This window comes from Trachypithecus francoisi, unplaced genomic scaffold (assembly GCF_009764315.1).
Source record: "Trachypithecus francoisi isolate TF-2019V2 unplaced genomic scaffold, Tfra_2.0 Lachesis_group1, whole genome shotgun sequence".
In the NCBI taxonomy this organism is placed as follows: Eukaryota; Metazoa; Chordata; class Mammalia; order Primates; family Cercopithecidae; genus Trachypithecus; species Trachypithecus francoisi.
In genome coordinates, this window is record NW_022681454.1 from 143,210,256 (window position 1) to 143,226,048 (window position 15,793).

At 38.6% G+C, this 15,793-nt stretch overlaps 1 protein-coding gene across 4 annotated transcripts in view; it reads right to left on the reverse strand.

Moving 5' to 3' along the window:
• The window catches only part of SLC10A7 (solute carrier family 10 member 7), a 264,962-nt gene that overhangs the window by 223,692 nt on the left and 25,477 nt on the right, over positions 1 to 15,793 (reverse strand). The window contains exon 5 of one of the 4 annotated variants that reach the window (XM_033215419.1): positions 13,473 to 13,554. The exons of the other annotated variants lie outside the window; for them this stretch is intronic. Within the exon in view, the coding sequence (XP_033071310.1) occupies positions 13,501 to 13,554 (54 nt within the window). The 3' untranslated portion in view covers positions 13,473 to 13,500. Of the gene's footprint in view, positions 1 to 13,472; positions 13,555 to 15,793 lie in introns of those variants that run through there. 4 annotated transcript variants of the gene reach the window in all.

The following is a 15,793-nucleotide window of genomic DNA, read 5'->3' on the forward strand; positions in this document are numbered from 1 at the left end:
CCATTTAAGGGGACGACCTGGATGTAACATAAAATACTTTTATTTACATCTTAAAAGCAAGAATTTAGTCACATGGCCAAATAGAACACAGGAAGTCTAGTAGATAAATATGATTATTTCAGTTGGGTGCCAGCTAAAAGTTGGGGTTCTGTTCTAAAGATGAAGGTGAGGTCGATAATTGAAAGCAACCAGAGGAGTGATGTAAGCAAGATGGCTGACAGGAAGCTGCTAGAGATCTTTCTCTTTCACAAAAAAAAAAAAAAAAAAAAAAAAAAAAGAATAAGCAACTGCATATTTACCAAAACAGCTAAAGGAGAGCACCAGAGAACAGCAAATAAACAGGAGAAATCGTGAAAAGTACAAAAACCTGAGATGGCGGCACAGAGAAGGGAAGGAAGCCTCAGGTCTCCTGAACACTGGAGCAGCATTCTCCCAACCCCAGAGGTGACACCGCATCCTGCCCCCCAAAGGACTCCAACCCTCCAGCACACCAGAGCAGTTGTACCTCTGAGTACCACACCTGATGTGGCACCCCACCCTTGAGAATACAGAAGCTCCCCAGACTGCTGTAGCCATGCTTTCTGGGGCTAAGCAGATACAGTAATTCCCATCCTAAGAATTCAGAGCCCTGGCTAAGCCATACCGCCCCACTCCCCAGGCCAAATAGGCACAATGCCATGCCTACCTGGAACAGAATGAGTCCCCCACAGTCCAAGTTGCTGAAGCACCCCATCTCTCCAGAGAGTAAAGTCATTGCTGCACTGTGCCCCACGTCCCACAAGCCAAAGTGGCATCTTACCATTTCTGGGTCCTTGCTGCGGCTGCTGCTGCTGTTGCTGCTGCTGCTGCTGCTGCTGCACTTTGTGTCACAGAGCCTGGGCTATGGCCATGTTCTACTACTTCAGGGTCCAGAGTCACCTCATCCCCCAGAGCCTGAGTTACCACTGTGCCCTCGTGGCTCCAGGTCCCAAATTGCAGCTGTGCTCTGTTCCCTGGGCCTGAGCCTCTGGAGTACCCCTTCTTCCCAAGAGTTATGCAAGTACTATGCCATGCCCCCCAGGGGCAGTACCATAACTGCATCCAGCCCAGGGTTTGGGCTTCTAGGGTATGCTTCAGAGCAACGGACCCCAGCCTAGTGAGAGAACTGCATTCAATCATGCCTTGAAGAGTGAACCTGTGCCTCAAGTCCCAGGTGCTAATAGTAATCTCAAAAGATCCTGAGCCCAAGAACCTGGATCCACAGGCACCCTGAGCACCTGTGCCATGAATACCAGTGCTGCTGTGGCTGCCTTTGAGCTATGCAGACCCAACATCCAAAGAGATCCCCTCAGCTAAGACTCCAAATTGTATGAAAAGCAAAAACAGAAAAATCCCTAAAGTCCCTGCCCTAATAAGCTGTGAAACCACCACCACTGCCATGAACTCTTGCAGCATAGACCACAGAGGCATCCACAGTCATTACTAACATTGATCACAACAAAAGAAGCTGCACAAAGATTTCACCATTGCACCGATACAAAACCAGAGCCACTATAATCTGTCCAACTGCCACCCTTAGGCTCATCTTCAGGGACAAGTCTTCCCCCAATGAAAGCCACTCTATAAAGTTTGAAAGAGGTGATCACACCACCAGATGCACAGACATAAATACAAAAACACAAGATACATGAAAAAGTGAGGAAGAATGACACCACCAAAGGAACTAAATGATTCTCTAGTAACTGATACAACAGAAGAGAAATTTACTAATTATCTGGAGAGGAATCTAAAAATAATAATCTTAAGGAAACTCAACGAGATATAAAAGAATACAAATAGATAATTTAATGAAATCAGGGAAATAATTCATGATCTGAATAACAAATTCATAAAGAAACAGATAACACAAAAAAAATCAAACAGAAATCTTGAAGCTGAAGACTTCAATCAATAAAATAAAAAATGAAATATAAAGCCTCAATAGCAGACTCCACTGAGCAGAAGAAATAATCTGTGAAGTTGAAGAAAGGACTTTAGAAGTGACTTAGTCAGAAGAAAAAATAAGAAAAAAGGAAAAAGAGTGAAACAGCCTATGGGACTTATGGAATGCTACTAGGCCAACAGATTTTTGGCATTATGGGAGTTCCAGAGGAGAAGACACAGAGAATGCTAAAAACTTTCCAAGCCTTGGGATAGATACAGGCATCCATATCTATGAAGCTCAAAGTTGCCAAATTGATTGAATCCAAAGAGGAATTCTCCCAGGGACATTATAATCAGACTGTCAAAAGTCAAAGACAAACAGAAAACTTTAAAAGCAGCAAAAGAATCAAGTCACACATAAGGGAGTCCCCATTTGACTACCAGTGGATGTCTCAGGAGAAACCTTATAGGCCAACAGCCAGTGGAATGATATATTCAAAGTACTGAAAGAAAGAAAAAAAAAAACTGACAACCAAGAATACTATATCCCCACAGCTGTCTTTCTAGAAAGGAAGGAGAAAGGTTTTCATAGACAAGCAAAAGCTAGGGGAATTCATTACCACTAGGCCTGTCTTACAAGAAATACTAAAACGAGTTCCTCAAGTGGAAACAAAAGGATAATAATTACTATCATGAATACATATGAAAGTATAAAACTTCTCCGTAGAGGTAAACATATAAACAAATCTAGAATACTCCAACACTGTAGTGATGGTGTGTAAATCATACATATTTCTAGTATGAAGGTTAAAAGTCAAAACAGTGAAAATTAACTAAAGTGATAATAAATTGTCAAGGAATACACAATATTAGAAGATGTAAATTTTGAGATTAAAAACATAAATGGGGTAAGGTAAATGGCCAAAGTTCTTGTATGTGGCAGAAATTAAACTGTTATCAGCATACAACAGTAGTTTATAAGATGTTTTATCTAAACCTCATAGTACTATACACACACACACACACAAAAAAAAACCCTACATCATATATACAAACAATAAAGAGAAAGAAATCAAAGTACAGCAATATAGAAAATGCTCAAATCACAAAGGACGACAAGAGAGGAAAAAAGAAATAAAGAACAAAACAACCAGGAAACAAGTAACAAAAGGTAATAGTAAGTCCTTACCTATCTCTAATAACTTTGAATGTAAACGGATAAAATTCTCTAATACAAAAGACATAGAGAGGATGATTGGATTAAAAAAAAAAAAAACAGATCCAGCTACATGCTGCCTACAAGAGACATACATAAGCTTTAAGAAGATGTATAAGCTGAAAGTAAAATGATAGAAGATACTCCACATAAATGGTAATCAAAAAAGAGCAGGGGTAGCTATACTTATATCTGATAAAATAGGCTTCAAGTCAAAAACTGTCAAAAGAGAAAAAGAAGGTTATTATTAAATGATAAAGGGGTCAATTCGGCAAGAGGACATGGTCACAGTAAATATTTATATACCCAACATAGGAGCCTCTAAATATATAAAGCAAGAATTAATGGATATGAAGGGAGAAATAGATAGCAATGCAATAACAGTAATGAACTTCGAGACCCACTTTTTTTTTTTTTTGAGACAGAGTCTCGCTCTGTTGCCCAGGCTGGAGTGCAGTGGCCGGATCTCAGCTCACTGCAAGCTCCGCCTCCCGGGTTTATGCCATTCTCCTGCCTCAGCCTCCCGAGTAGCTGGGACTACAGGCGCCCGCCACCTCACCCGGCTAGTTTTTTTTGTATTTTTTAGTAGAGACGGGGTTTCACCGTGTTAGCCAGGATGGTCTCGATCTCCTGACGATCAGGCCAGGTGCAGTGGCTCACGCCTGTAATTCCAACATTTCAGGAAGCCAAGGCAGGAGGATCACTTGAGGCCAGGAGCTTAAGAGCAGTGTGGGCAACATAGTGATACCTTGTCTCTACAAAAATATCCCAGGCATGGTAGCATGTGCCTGTAGTTCCAGCTACTCAGGAGGCTGAGGCAGAAGGATTGCTTGAGCCCAGGAGCTCAAGTCTGCAATGAACTATGATCCCACCACTGCACTCCAGCCTGAGTGATAGAGAGAGACTCTGTCTCTAAAAATTTTTTCTGAGTGAATAAATCAACCAGACAGAAAATGAATGAAGAAACACTGAACTCAAATTGCACTTTGACTATCTGTCCCTCAAACATAGAAATAACAATATTGCATAATCTCACTTATATATGAAATCTAAATTTTTTTAAAAAGTCAAACAGAGAGAGAGAGAGAAAAATACTGGTTATTGGGGACAGGACAAAGGAAGAAATGGGGAGATGTAGGTCAGCAGATACAAAGTAGCAGATATTTAGATAAAAAGTCTAGAGATCTAATGTACACATGAGGATAATAGGTAATAAAATTATGGGATTTATGCTATTGTAGGTAAGTATGGATTTTTTTTAAATAAAAGGGAAAATAAAGTTATTCCTATTACTAGTATCAGATTAGCATAAATCAGATTAAAAAGTGGGAGTTATTGATATATCACCAAAATGAAAATAAAAAATTTTAAATTTGATCAATTTGAGAAAATAAAGCCCAATTTAAAAGACAGACACAAGGAATTAATTTCCTTACAACAAATTAATTTCCTTTATTTCCTTAAATATGAATTGAGTACTTACTCAATAATAATATAGGCAGATACTTCCAATGAATTAATATTCTGTGTTGCCTTAGACAGAGTCAAATGTGGGGACCAGAATATACCGTATAGACCAACGTTAATGATTTTCTACCATCCCACCTCATCCCTTTTACCCACTGGAAAAAAAAAATGTAAGAAAAGAAGCAAAACAGTAAAACTTAGGATAACCAAACCAATTTCCTACTGTGTCTGTCTCCCAGATCAAACAGAGAATTATTTGTACAGAGTCACACAGGAGGGAATTGAAGAAGATTATCTTATTTGACTGTGACTAGAGATTTTTGAGTTAGAGATATAGCTGCTCTCCACTTACCATTTATCTCCTTGGCTTTTACAACATCCAAATAAAACTGCAGTGATTCATTTTGAGGGGACTTCGGAAGCAGGACTTCAAATAGTAGGTGGCCACCTAGCAGAAAGTCCTAAAAGGGCATGACACCAGCAGCAAGCTTTGGAATGGACCTTGTGGTCACAGCAAAACAGGGTCACATCGTTTGGAAGACGCTTCCTAACACCTTGGTGCTGAGGGCAGAATTCCTTAGGGAGTCCCAGTGGACCCTGGAAACACCTGTCATACAAAGACTTGGTGTTCAAGGTAATCTCCTGTCCTTGAAGACCTTCAGACGATTTATTACTGCCAGAGCAGACAGTCTAACTATGACGGCTTCTGGAAGAAGACACAGTACCAGGAAAGCACATATGAGTCCAGGTTCAGGATTTGGAAATCCAAGAGAAAGTCCTACTCTGCGCTGAAAAAACAGCTACGCCCAGAGAAAGAGACTATGATGATGACAGCTGTAAGGATGATGACACCACCACAAGGGCCAGAGGACCATGCAGGGTCCTTCTAAAGAGTCTAGCATGGTGAACACCTGGTTAGTGAAGGAATTAAAATTCACGAGAACAGATGAGGAGAGACAATGATGAAGGAAAAGAGGGGAAAGGCAGGAAAGAGAAGGCAAGAAGCTCAGAAAAGAGGTATGAATTATAAAAATACAGAGATTAAAAAAATGAAGAAGATTTTAAAAATCAAGTAGACTATTATTGTATTCTCTCTTCCCAGCCTTATGAAGTAAAAAGAAATGTGAATGTGTGAGACAACTTAAGAAAAAGAGAGAATACTAAATCTTTTTTCAGGTATCATGATAAAACTATGGTTTTCTAAACCAAGGTGAAACATATCACAACTCCCGAAGTAATAACACAACATTCAATAAGACAATTCAATACTCAACTAGAAACTGCAGGTCATTCAAATAAGCTCTTGAGAGCAATGATTACTTTATTACCAATTAACCACATCCAATAGACTTTCCAATTGTAATTTTTTAAAGCTGGCTTTTTAATAGCAATAACATAATGTTATTTCAAAAAGTTTTGAAAATAATGTTTTGTAATTTACAAAACATGTTCACACACATTAATTTAATCATTTAACAAGCTATTTTAAGCAACACATATTTATTGCCAGGAAATATTTCATATGACCTAGTCAATAGTATGAATTCAGAGGAGAAAGCAGGTGCATATCAATACGGTTTCTAATGCTGCAATTGTTTTCCCTTTTATCTAAACAATAATTTTTTAAAAACTATATGTGCATGGTGTCTTACAGTTCCAGATACATTTTTAACATTTCTTAGAATGGGATATATTTGTGGCTGTTTTCCTGGGTGGGATTGACTTCCTAGTAGAGTTTGGGTTCATGGTACCAAAACAAATTCAGGAGTTCTTTTATGTTTGAGGTGTACAAGAAAATCTCAGCTTTGCTTTCACTTTCTCATCCTACAAGGAACAGGAGTTACTGAGATGCACAAGGAGAATCCCTTATGTCTAGGGCAGTGGCAGTCTTCTCTTTTAACTCTATAACTGCCAGTGATGCAGGACACACAGGCTTGGCCTGTGCCCCTGGCCCACCCATATCACCCAGTGTTTGGTTATTCCATTTAGATTTCGTACCTATGGGGCACAGCAATGCAATAATTCTTCCACCAACTCACCATAAGGAAGCAACCTTTCAGTCAAATTGTCAGCCAAACTGCAACTGCTTCCTCAACCAGCCTGCTCTCCTGCTCCCAATGCAGGTAATCCTGTTTCACTGACCAGGTCCCCGGAACAGAATCTATAAGCAGCACCCCCTCCACTAGACCCGTTCTCTTGTATCTTTCAGCCAGTTTGGGTACCTTAACCACACAGGAGAGGCTTTTCAAAAAAATGCCCTAACTACTGGAAGAGAACTTGAAAACCTATTACTTCCATGAGCCAACTTTCCAACCAGGACCCCTAAGCCTGACTCAAGCTCTAGAGACTTCCCCGCCATCCCCTTACCTGACTTGCACATTTACATTCACCTGCTGTTTATGCTGCCACCAATTTCCCCCCAGTTCATTACCAACCTCTGTGAAAACAAACCAGGTTTGAGCTTCCTTGTACCCTAGAGCTCCCCAGTCCTCAGAATATTAACTCAATGCTCTATAAAGTACGAGTGCTCAATAATTTGTTTTCAGCTAATAGTAGACTGACAGTCATCCCTCAGAAAAATGTCAAGCCATCCAACTTTACTGAGGAGCCAATAAAAGATCTAGATCTTATATGGCTGATTTATGGAGCTTTGTTGGTTTTGCTTGAGACAATGCATAATGGGATGAAAGTGTCCTGAAGGATTCCATGACTTCCCACCTGTGGGACTTTAGACCAGTTATCTCACCTCTCAGTCCCTATTTTCTCAACTACAAAATCAGATAATATAAAACCAGTCCTATGTACTTCATACAATTGTATGGAAGTTAGAGATAGAAAAATATAGGCCAGATATGGTAGCCCACCCCTGTAATCTTATCTCTTTGGGAGGCCAAGGTAGGAGGATTGCTTGACACCAGGAGTTGGAGACCAGCCTGAGCAACACCCTTTCTCTACAAAAATTAAAAAAAAAAAAAAAACAGACAGACATAGTGGTGCACACCTTCAGTCCCAGCTGCTCAGGAGGCTGAGGTAGGAGGATTGTTGAGCCCAGGAATTTGAGGCCAGCCTGGGAAATACAGTGGAACTCTGTCTCTACGAAAAAAATTTGTTAAAATTAGTCAAGCATGGTGGCACATGCCTGTAATCCCAGCTACTTGTGACACCGAGGCAGGAGGATTGCTTTAGCCTGGGAGGTCAAGGCTGCAGTGAGCCATGATCATACCACTGTACTTCTGCCATGGTGACAGAGTGAGTTGAGACCCCGCCTCAAAACAAAAAAAAAAGAAAGAAAGAAAATATAGGTAAAAGCATTTCATAAGATATGCACAATAATTTTAAATGTATTTACCATAATAGGAGATGACCTGAAGAAGTATATTCGAATATATTTTAATTCTCTATATACTGAAACTTGCACGGATAAATCACCATTTATTTTAAATAAGGGAAATAAATTATACTTCATCATTTGTTCAGAAAAAATATTTATTAAGCATCTCCTAATGTCTTCTAACGTGCAAATCATTTTTCCCACATGAGATATTTACTTGACTAGATGATTTCAGATCATCCAAAATTAAGTAGGGAAAAAAATGACTAAAAGTCCCATTCAGCTACTAAGATTTCTGTTTTTGTTTTTCATCACTTAATAGATTTTAAAAATGCACTATTAGCCCTTTAGGAATATTTTATTTTCTTCCAGGCCAGAACAGTCCTATAGAAATCTTTTATTTCCTTCTAAGCATTTGAAGTCTTATTTCCTTCCAGGCATTATGCCTGCTATTTTAGGGGTTGCTACCACAATGCTGTGGCTGTTAAAGCTTAGACAAAGCAGAATTGGTGTGAATAACAGAGAAGCAAAAATGCCACAATATATAACCTATTGTGTACCTTGATTTTTCTATCAAAGTTTAACATAGGACAAAGTTTACCTTAATATGAATTACTGCCTTAATAATACATATTTAAATCAATACACATAAGGCTAGACAAATTTCTTCAGAAATATTAATTTATTCAAATACATTTCCTGTGTCCCTCATCTATGCCAAATACTGCACTACAGAGGATACAACTGTGAATAAGAAATATACATTCGCTGCCATCTAATGAGAGCTTCAGTGAGATACACAGTCATTTTCAATAGTCTGTGTTAAATGTGCCTTGACAGGGTAGTACCACAGGGCCATAGCACAGAAATGGCGAAAGCTTCCTGAAAGGAGGCTTCCAGTCAAACAGAAATATCAACACATCCATAACTTCTTAGGAATCATTACTCTGAACACAGCCTTTATTTTTTCCACACAGGTAGTTCAGGCACTAAGCCATCTGTGGATTGAGGCAGTCTGCTCTACCTCCAGAGTTAACAGAGAATAGCAGAGAAGGGAGGGTGAGGAGCACAGGCATTGAAGCCAGAGTGCCTGAGTTGACATCTTCACTCTACTTTGTTTGCGCTCTGTAAATCTAGACAAGTTTTTAAATCTCTTTTTGTGTCAGTTTTCTCATCTGCAAAATGGGGACAGTAATAATACCTATCTCAAAAGATTAAAGGAATTAATATATGTAAAGCACTGAGAACAAGAACTGACACATAGCGCGCACTGGCTGATCTTACTATTTTGATGGCAAGAGTTTACTGTGATTGAGGTCATCCCTTATTGTGCAAGGGGTAGCAGCTCACTAAATCCACGTAGGGCAAAGGAATTGCCCACAGGTTAAAAGTGCCTTTTATAATTGTGCATCAGAATAGTCCTGAGTTATTCCATCCTTCTGCTGTGCTCTTTTTTTCTTCTGGATCAGAAATCAGAAAGTGCTTGCATTTCTTCACATCTCTAAGAGGCTTTGTAAAACCTAAGACTAGGCTTTTCCCACTCAACCAGTAAAAGACTCCTCCATTTAGCAAACAAGCTTCTAACTCAATTAACTGCCTTCCTCTTTCTCTATTGGTCCCTTTATTATCAATTAAGCCTGAAGTTGTAAAACTTTATCAACCACAGGCAAACTGTTTCTTAAAGTAGGATCTTTTTTTTTAATCCTTTGATAAGTTTTCAATCACAATTTGAAAATAAATTTTTTTCAAGGGAGCTACATAATTCGTTCAACAAAAATTCTATTTTTTTTTTTGTTATCTCCAAAAAGATGATGACATCAAACCAAGAGAATTCACATCTCTCTTTATAGGCTAACTGAGCATGGAAGATTATTTTTAAATTATACTGCCAGTTCTCATTTTTCATACCACAATATGACTATATAGACTAAGAGCAAGTATGCTAACACTACAGAATGGTTGGCAATTAAATAATAATTAGAGAACTAGAAATATCAAACTTTAGAGGAACAAAAAGAATACACACATGCCAACAACTACATTGCACAAATGCAATGAGTATTCATGAGGGCTTATTTTGACAAAGACTCACTGTAAACTCAAATGAGAGTTAGGCATATCAGTTTAATGGGTTATCAGAGGGCCACAAAAGTCCAAAGCATTTTTTTTTTTTTTTTTGTAGAATACTCTATCATCCATTTAAACAAAGATTAGTGTAAATAACTATATAAAGTATTTTACCTCATATTGTTAGTTTCCCAGGCCTTTTGACAGAGTTAGATTGCCATGGTTTGCCTATTTGTGAAGGTGTACCATTTTCAAACCAGTGTGAACTTAAGGTAACTATACTGAGATTGAACTTCATAATAACATTATCTCATGGTCCACATTTGAAGAGTCAGTAAATGAGAAACACTATTAAGCACACACTCTGAATAATTCCCACAATAGGCTCTCTTAACTAGAACTAAAATGGACTTGCATGAAGGAAAAAAAAAATGCCCAATCTAGGATATCGTTTAATCCTATCCCCTCTTTATTCTAGTACAGTAAATACATGAAAGAATCCTGAAATGAGAGATGGAGAACATAGAGTTGTGCAAATTACTTCAACCACTATATGACCAGGAGGAAACTGGATCATTGTCCAGCTTCCCCAAGCCCTTTTCCTGCCATTTTTATTAAGGCTACTCCTACACTGCATTAAAAAGATACAAAAGAAAAGTAGTTCCCACAAAGAAAACTCAAAGATCGGTTGGGGAGCCAAATATACGCAAAAAATATCTGATTAAGGGTGAGTGTCACAACAGAAGTACAAACAAAATATTGTGGAAGGAAGAAAAGACTAATTCTGACTGGGTGTCTATAGCAGCTTTTTGAGAGGAAAACTATATTTAAGCTGGGCCTTGACTGATGGGCAAGACTTACTAGATATGGGGGATGAGAAGATTCTTATTATAAGTGCTGACAAATCAGGAGAGCTGACCACAAGCAGCAAAAGAATTCATCAGAAGACAAAGTCCTCAAAATAGTCTGAAGACTAATGCCAAAGGAACTGTCTGCAAGTAATAGGTGGCCAGAAATCCCCCAGAGCATATAGACCAAAGGTCAAAAAGTTTGTCCAGAGAATCAAAGAATCAAAGGAGCTGACTCAAAAGGAAATATGAATGGCAAATATCCATTAGAGTTTAGGGTAGTGTTTTTCAAGCTGTGGTCACAATATCAATTTAGTGAATAATGACTGGCATTATTGTTCCAAGATTGGAAAGAAGGAAAAGGAAGAGAAGAAAAGGAAAAAGGTGGAGGGAAGAGGGGGAAAAAGGCGAGGGAAAGAAAGAAGAAAGAGTAAATTACATACCGAGTAATTATATTTTGGAAAACTTTTCAGTTTCTGCCTGTGTGAAGAAAGGAAAGACGGGATGGAGAGAAGGATGGAGAGAGAGAGGGATGGAGAGAGAGAGGGAGGGAAGAAGGAAGGAAGGAGGGAGGGAGGGAGGGAGGGAGGAAGGAAGGAAGGAAGGAAGGAAGGAAGGAAGGAAGGAAGGAAGGAAAATAAATTCCTCATTCAGAGGGCCCTGCAAGGCCAGTATCTTGGCACTGGATTAGAATGCAGCTCAGCCCACTCAATATATTCAGATCATTTGTTTGGATCCAAGTGTTCTTGGGCCATGAATAATAAGCTTGAAAATCTCATTGCACTAAGCAGGATGTTCTCATTAAATACTTAGAAAGACACAACCTGATGACTTTGTAATGCAAGTAAAGTTTAACAGAATCAGTTCTAAAGTTTGTAGCAATGCAATACAGATTAAACCTGACTCTTTTGGCCTATATACTGTCCACGTTCCTTTTTTCTTTTTTTTTTTTTTGAGATAGGGTCTCACTCTTTTCACCCAGGCTGCAATGCGTTGGCAGGATCTTGGCTCACTACAACCTCCACCTCCCAAGCACAAATGATCCTCCCATTTCAAGCTCCCAAGGAGCTGGGACCACAGGTACATACCACCATGCCCAGCTAAATTTTTTTGTATTTTTGGGGAGACATGGGGTTTTACCATGTCACCCAGGCTGCTCTGGAACTCCTAAGCTCAAGTGATGCCCTGGCCTCGGCCTGCCAAAGTGCTGGGATTACAGGCGTGAGACACCACACCCAGCCAGCCATGTTCTTAATAAACAGACAGATGTCAAATATCTTAATATAAAAAGAGAATAGGTTGGGAAAGCATAAAGATCTACATTTAATGCAATAAAAATAGATCATATTACACCAAGAAGCAAACAGTTTAAAGTGACAGAATATTTCCTCTCATTTACATGAGTAGTATATGTTTTCCCCCAAAATATTTTCATCTAAAACAACCGTGCCTACATACAATTGATTAAAAAGCTGAAGAAAAGACTACCCAAGATCACAGAGCTAGTTAGGGATGGGGCCAAAAGAAGAAGCTAAGTCTTCTGAGGTTTAATTTATTGACATTTTCGTAACTCCATGATTTAGTAAATTATTAAGAATAAGTCTTCTATTTTCAAGAATAACAACTTCATAAATATACACAAATACATGTGTAGCTAGCGTGTAGTTGGTACACAGACAAGCTACAGGACTTGAAAAAGGCACATGCCCAGAATTTGGAAATAAAGCTAAAAATAATCAAATTCTCTATAATAAGATGCAAACATATAAACATTAATTAGATTAGATTAGCTAAAAGAAAAGCTAGCAGTGTGTTGTTGTTTAGACTAGTGCCTCTCTAAAAACGAAGCCTGATATTTAAAATATAACTTATCAAAATAAACCAAATTATCAAAAAATGTTGCTAGTCATCATACATGCAGATATCTGATACTGAACAAGGAGAATTAGGTTGATAACACATTTTCAATGTTTATGTAGAACTGTTTAAGTGAGCCAAGATTGCACCATTGCACTCCAGCCTGGGCAACAGTGCGAGACTCTGTCTCAAAAAAAAAAAGAGAGAGAGAGAGAGAGAGAGACATACCTGATTGTTTTATGGCTTGCGATTTTTTTGTTGTTGTTCATTGGAATGGAGCTGGGATGCTTTTCTAGGCTTTACTGTTTCAGAGAAACATCCTATAAATCTATTCAATCTTCAGTCCCCTTTATCTAGTTCTAAACTCTCAAAGCAATCTTTCAATTACTAGTTTGGCTCCCCATGGCCTTTAATTCCCAAAGGGGCTATCTTGAGTATCTGACATGAATATTCCAGGTTACAACAATAAATACTTATACAAAAAAACTGAAGACCTATAATGTAAACTAATAATCTGAAATTATCCAGTTTATTAAATTTATTTAAATACAAATCATCTTATGCTACAATGTACTGCTTGTTTTATATCACTTATTAAACTGAAAATTATATAAATGTACTATGTATATACAGCAAGCTATTGCAAGCACTTGACATATGTTTTTGCATAAATGAATGAAGTTAATGAATGAGCAAATTTAGACGATCAAGTTCTTGAGACAGCAATAATATTAACTCAGAAAACCCAGTTAATACATCGGTGACAAACCTCTACAATGATGATAATGCTGATGCTTACTTGATGTGTTCCCTCATAGTTTACAAGTACTTCCACATACCAATGCATGAGATCTTTGTAAGCAACCCTACAAAATGAGAATGCAAATATTATTGCTCCTTGTATGGGGAAATCAAAAGCCAGAGAGGTCCAGGACTCACTGAGACCACTAGGTTAGTAACGGTAAAAGCAGGGATTAAGCACATGCTTTGATTCCAAGGCAGGGTATTCTGTGCTCAAGGTCAGGCAGCCTATCAGCAAAGGTGGTGACATAGTGCCACAGCATGTTAAGCTCGAGTTATGTAAATACTTCTTGCCCAAGATCAGGACTGGCCCTAACGTCTGAGGCATGGTCGAACCCAAAGATGGGGGTCATATGGCTTTAGCTATAGGGAGAAGAAGGATTCAGAAACAGGAATCTAACAGGGCTAACACTTTGTGTTAGATCAGATCTCTGGAAGACACCATTGGGATGGAAAAGGAACCAGACAAGAAGAAAAGAAGAAGTGATGAGAGGCATGGAAAGAAAATCAGGAGATGAGTATCAGGGAAGCAGAAGGAATTTGGAGATGAGGGGCCATGGTATCAGTCATGGAGGATATGAACTGAGAAGTGGCCACTGGGATTGGTGACTAGAAATCACCGCTAACCTATTAAAAGAGCCCTTTTGGTTAGAGAGGTAAAAATGAAGACAATATGCTGGGCAACAGGGTTAAATGAGAAAATTCTAAGTTACATCAAAAAACAGGGAAATCTAGGTACGTTTCACAAGTTTTATAGAAGCTTAAAACAAACACAGTCAACTCTTTCTACCTCCTAAGAACTCTCGCCCAATCCGGAAGATAAGACTGAAGCTAAAAGGTAGATACAGTAGAAGAGTAGGGACATAGAATTTCTTGCTGTTGCTGCTGTTACTTCTGTTCTTTCATCTGTTAAAGAAGGAAAAGTAGCTGTTACTACTCCTCAGAAAGCACACCAGTCTGGAGGCTAAAAAACATACATCTGCCAGCTTGCAAGAAGGCTCAATGCTGACAATGTTTTTCAGACATAAGATTCCACCAGGATGCCATTAACCTTACACTACAAGCCAAAGCAGTAACCCCATTTAACAGAAGAGAAAGGCAAAGAACAGAAAGGCTAAGTAATTGCTAAAGCAGAGAAAGTGACTGACAGATCAGATTTCCGTTTCACTCCTAGTCCTCTCTGCTGATTAGATCTACTCTAACTGCCTTTATAAATGTTTCAATGAATCTTATCTTAATGCATTGGATTAGCAAGACCAACTCCCCAATGATAATGCAAAATAACCCTGAAATGTTTCATGCCTCACTCACGAGTCAGAAATTGAACTTTCAGTCTCCATTTGGACTGTGATGATCTTGATCTTTCACCTCTAGCAAAAATCTCATAGCTATACTTTGAAAGTTAGTAATGAGTGCTTCATTTGCTTTCCAAGCAGATAGAAAACCTTTTTTAAATACACTCAGACTTCCATGACCTTCATCTATGACTTAAAGACTTCACCACATGCAATAATTTTCTTTGCTAAGTAGACATTCTTAAATTGTTTTTGAAGAGATTGGAGCACCAGCCCCATTGATGAAAGTAAACACACACACACACACACACACACACACACACACACACACTTGTTATCTTTCTTCTATACCCCAAATCAAAATGTTTCTTTAAAATGTATTTGGAATTCAGCATGACTATCAAAGTTCTAAAATCCTTCAACCCGTTAAGTAAAATATAATAAAAATGCCAGCTAAATATGCTTGCATTAAAAGAAGCACACTGTCTTAATACTAGACTAGGCAAGACCATAGCCTAATGCTGCAAGTAGCAAACACAGTCTAGATCCCTAACCTGAAATTCTGGCTGTCCCACACAGCTGGGTGGAGCTGACTTCACTTGTGGTGCATTTTGGTTTTTTCTACATTAAAATGGAAAACAATAATTTAACGATGAGGGTCATCTAGGCAAAACTATTCCACTATGCTTTGCCTATTTTTGTGAGGTTTATAACATGAAGTAGAGATTTGGAATACTGTAATATCACGTTAAACGTAAGCTTCTCAAAGTCAGGCACTGGATTGTCATGTCTCAGAACACAATACTCTAAAGCATGGTGCTGTGACATACTGAGTACTTTCGAGCTGAGACAGACAAGGGGGCCTCAAAAGCAAGATGGTCTCCCTAACCTTCTCCTGCCGTCCTATCTCCTGTCCTTCTTTCTCTTGTCCCTGAGTGGATCATAGAAACTAGAATTCCTCTTCCCCTAGGTGGATCATAGAAAGCAGAAAGGTCACTCTGATTTCCTC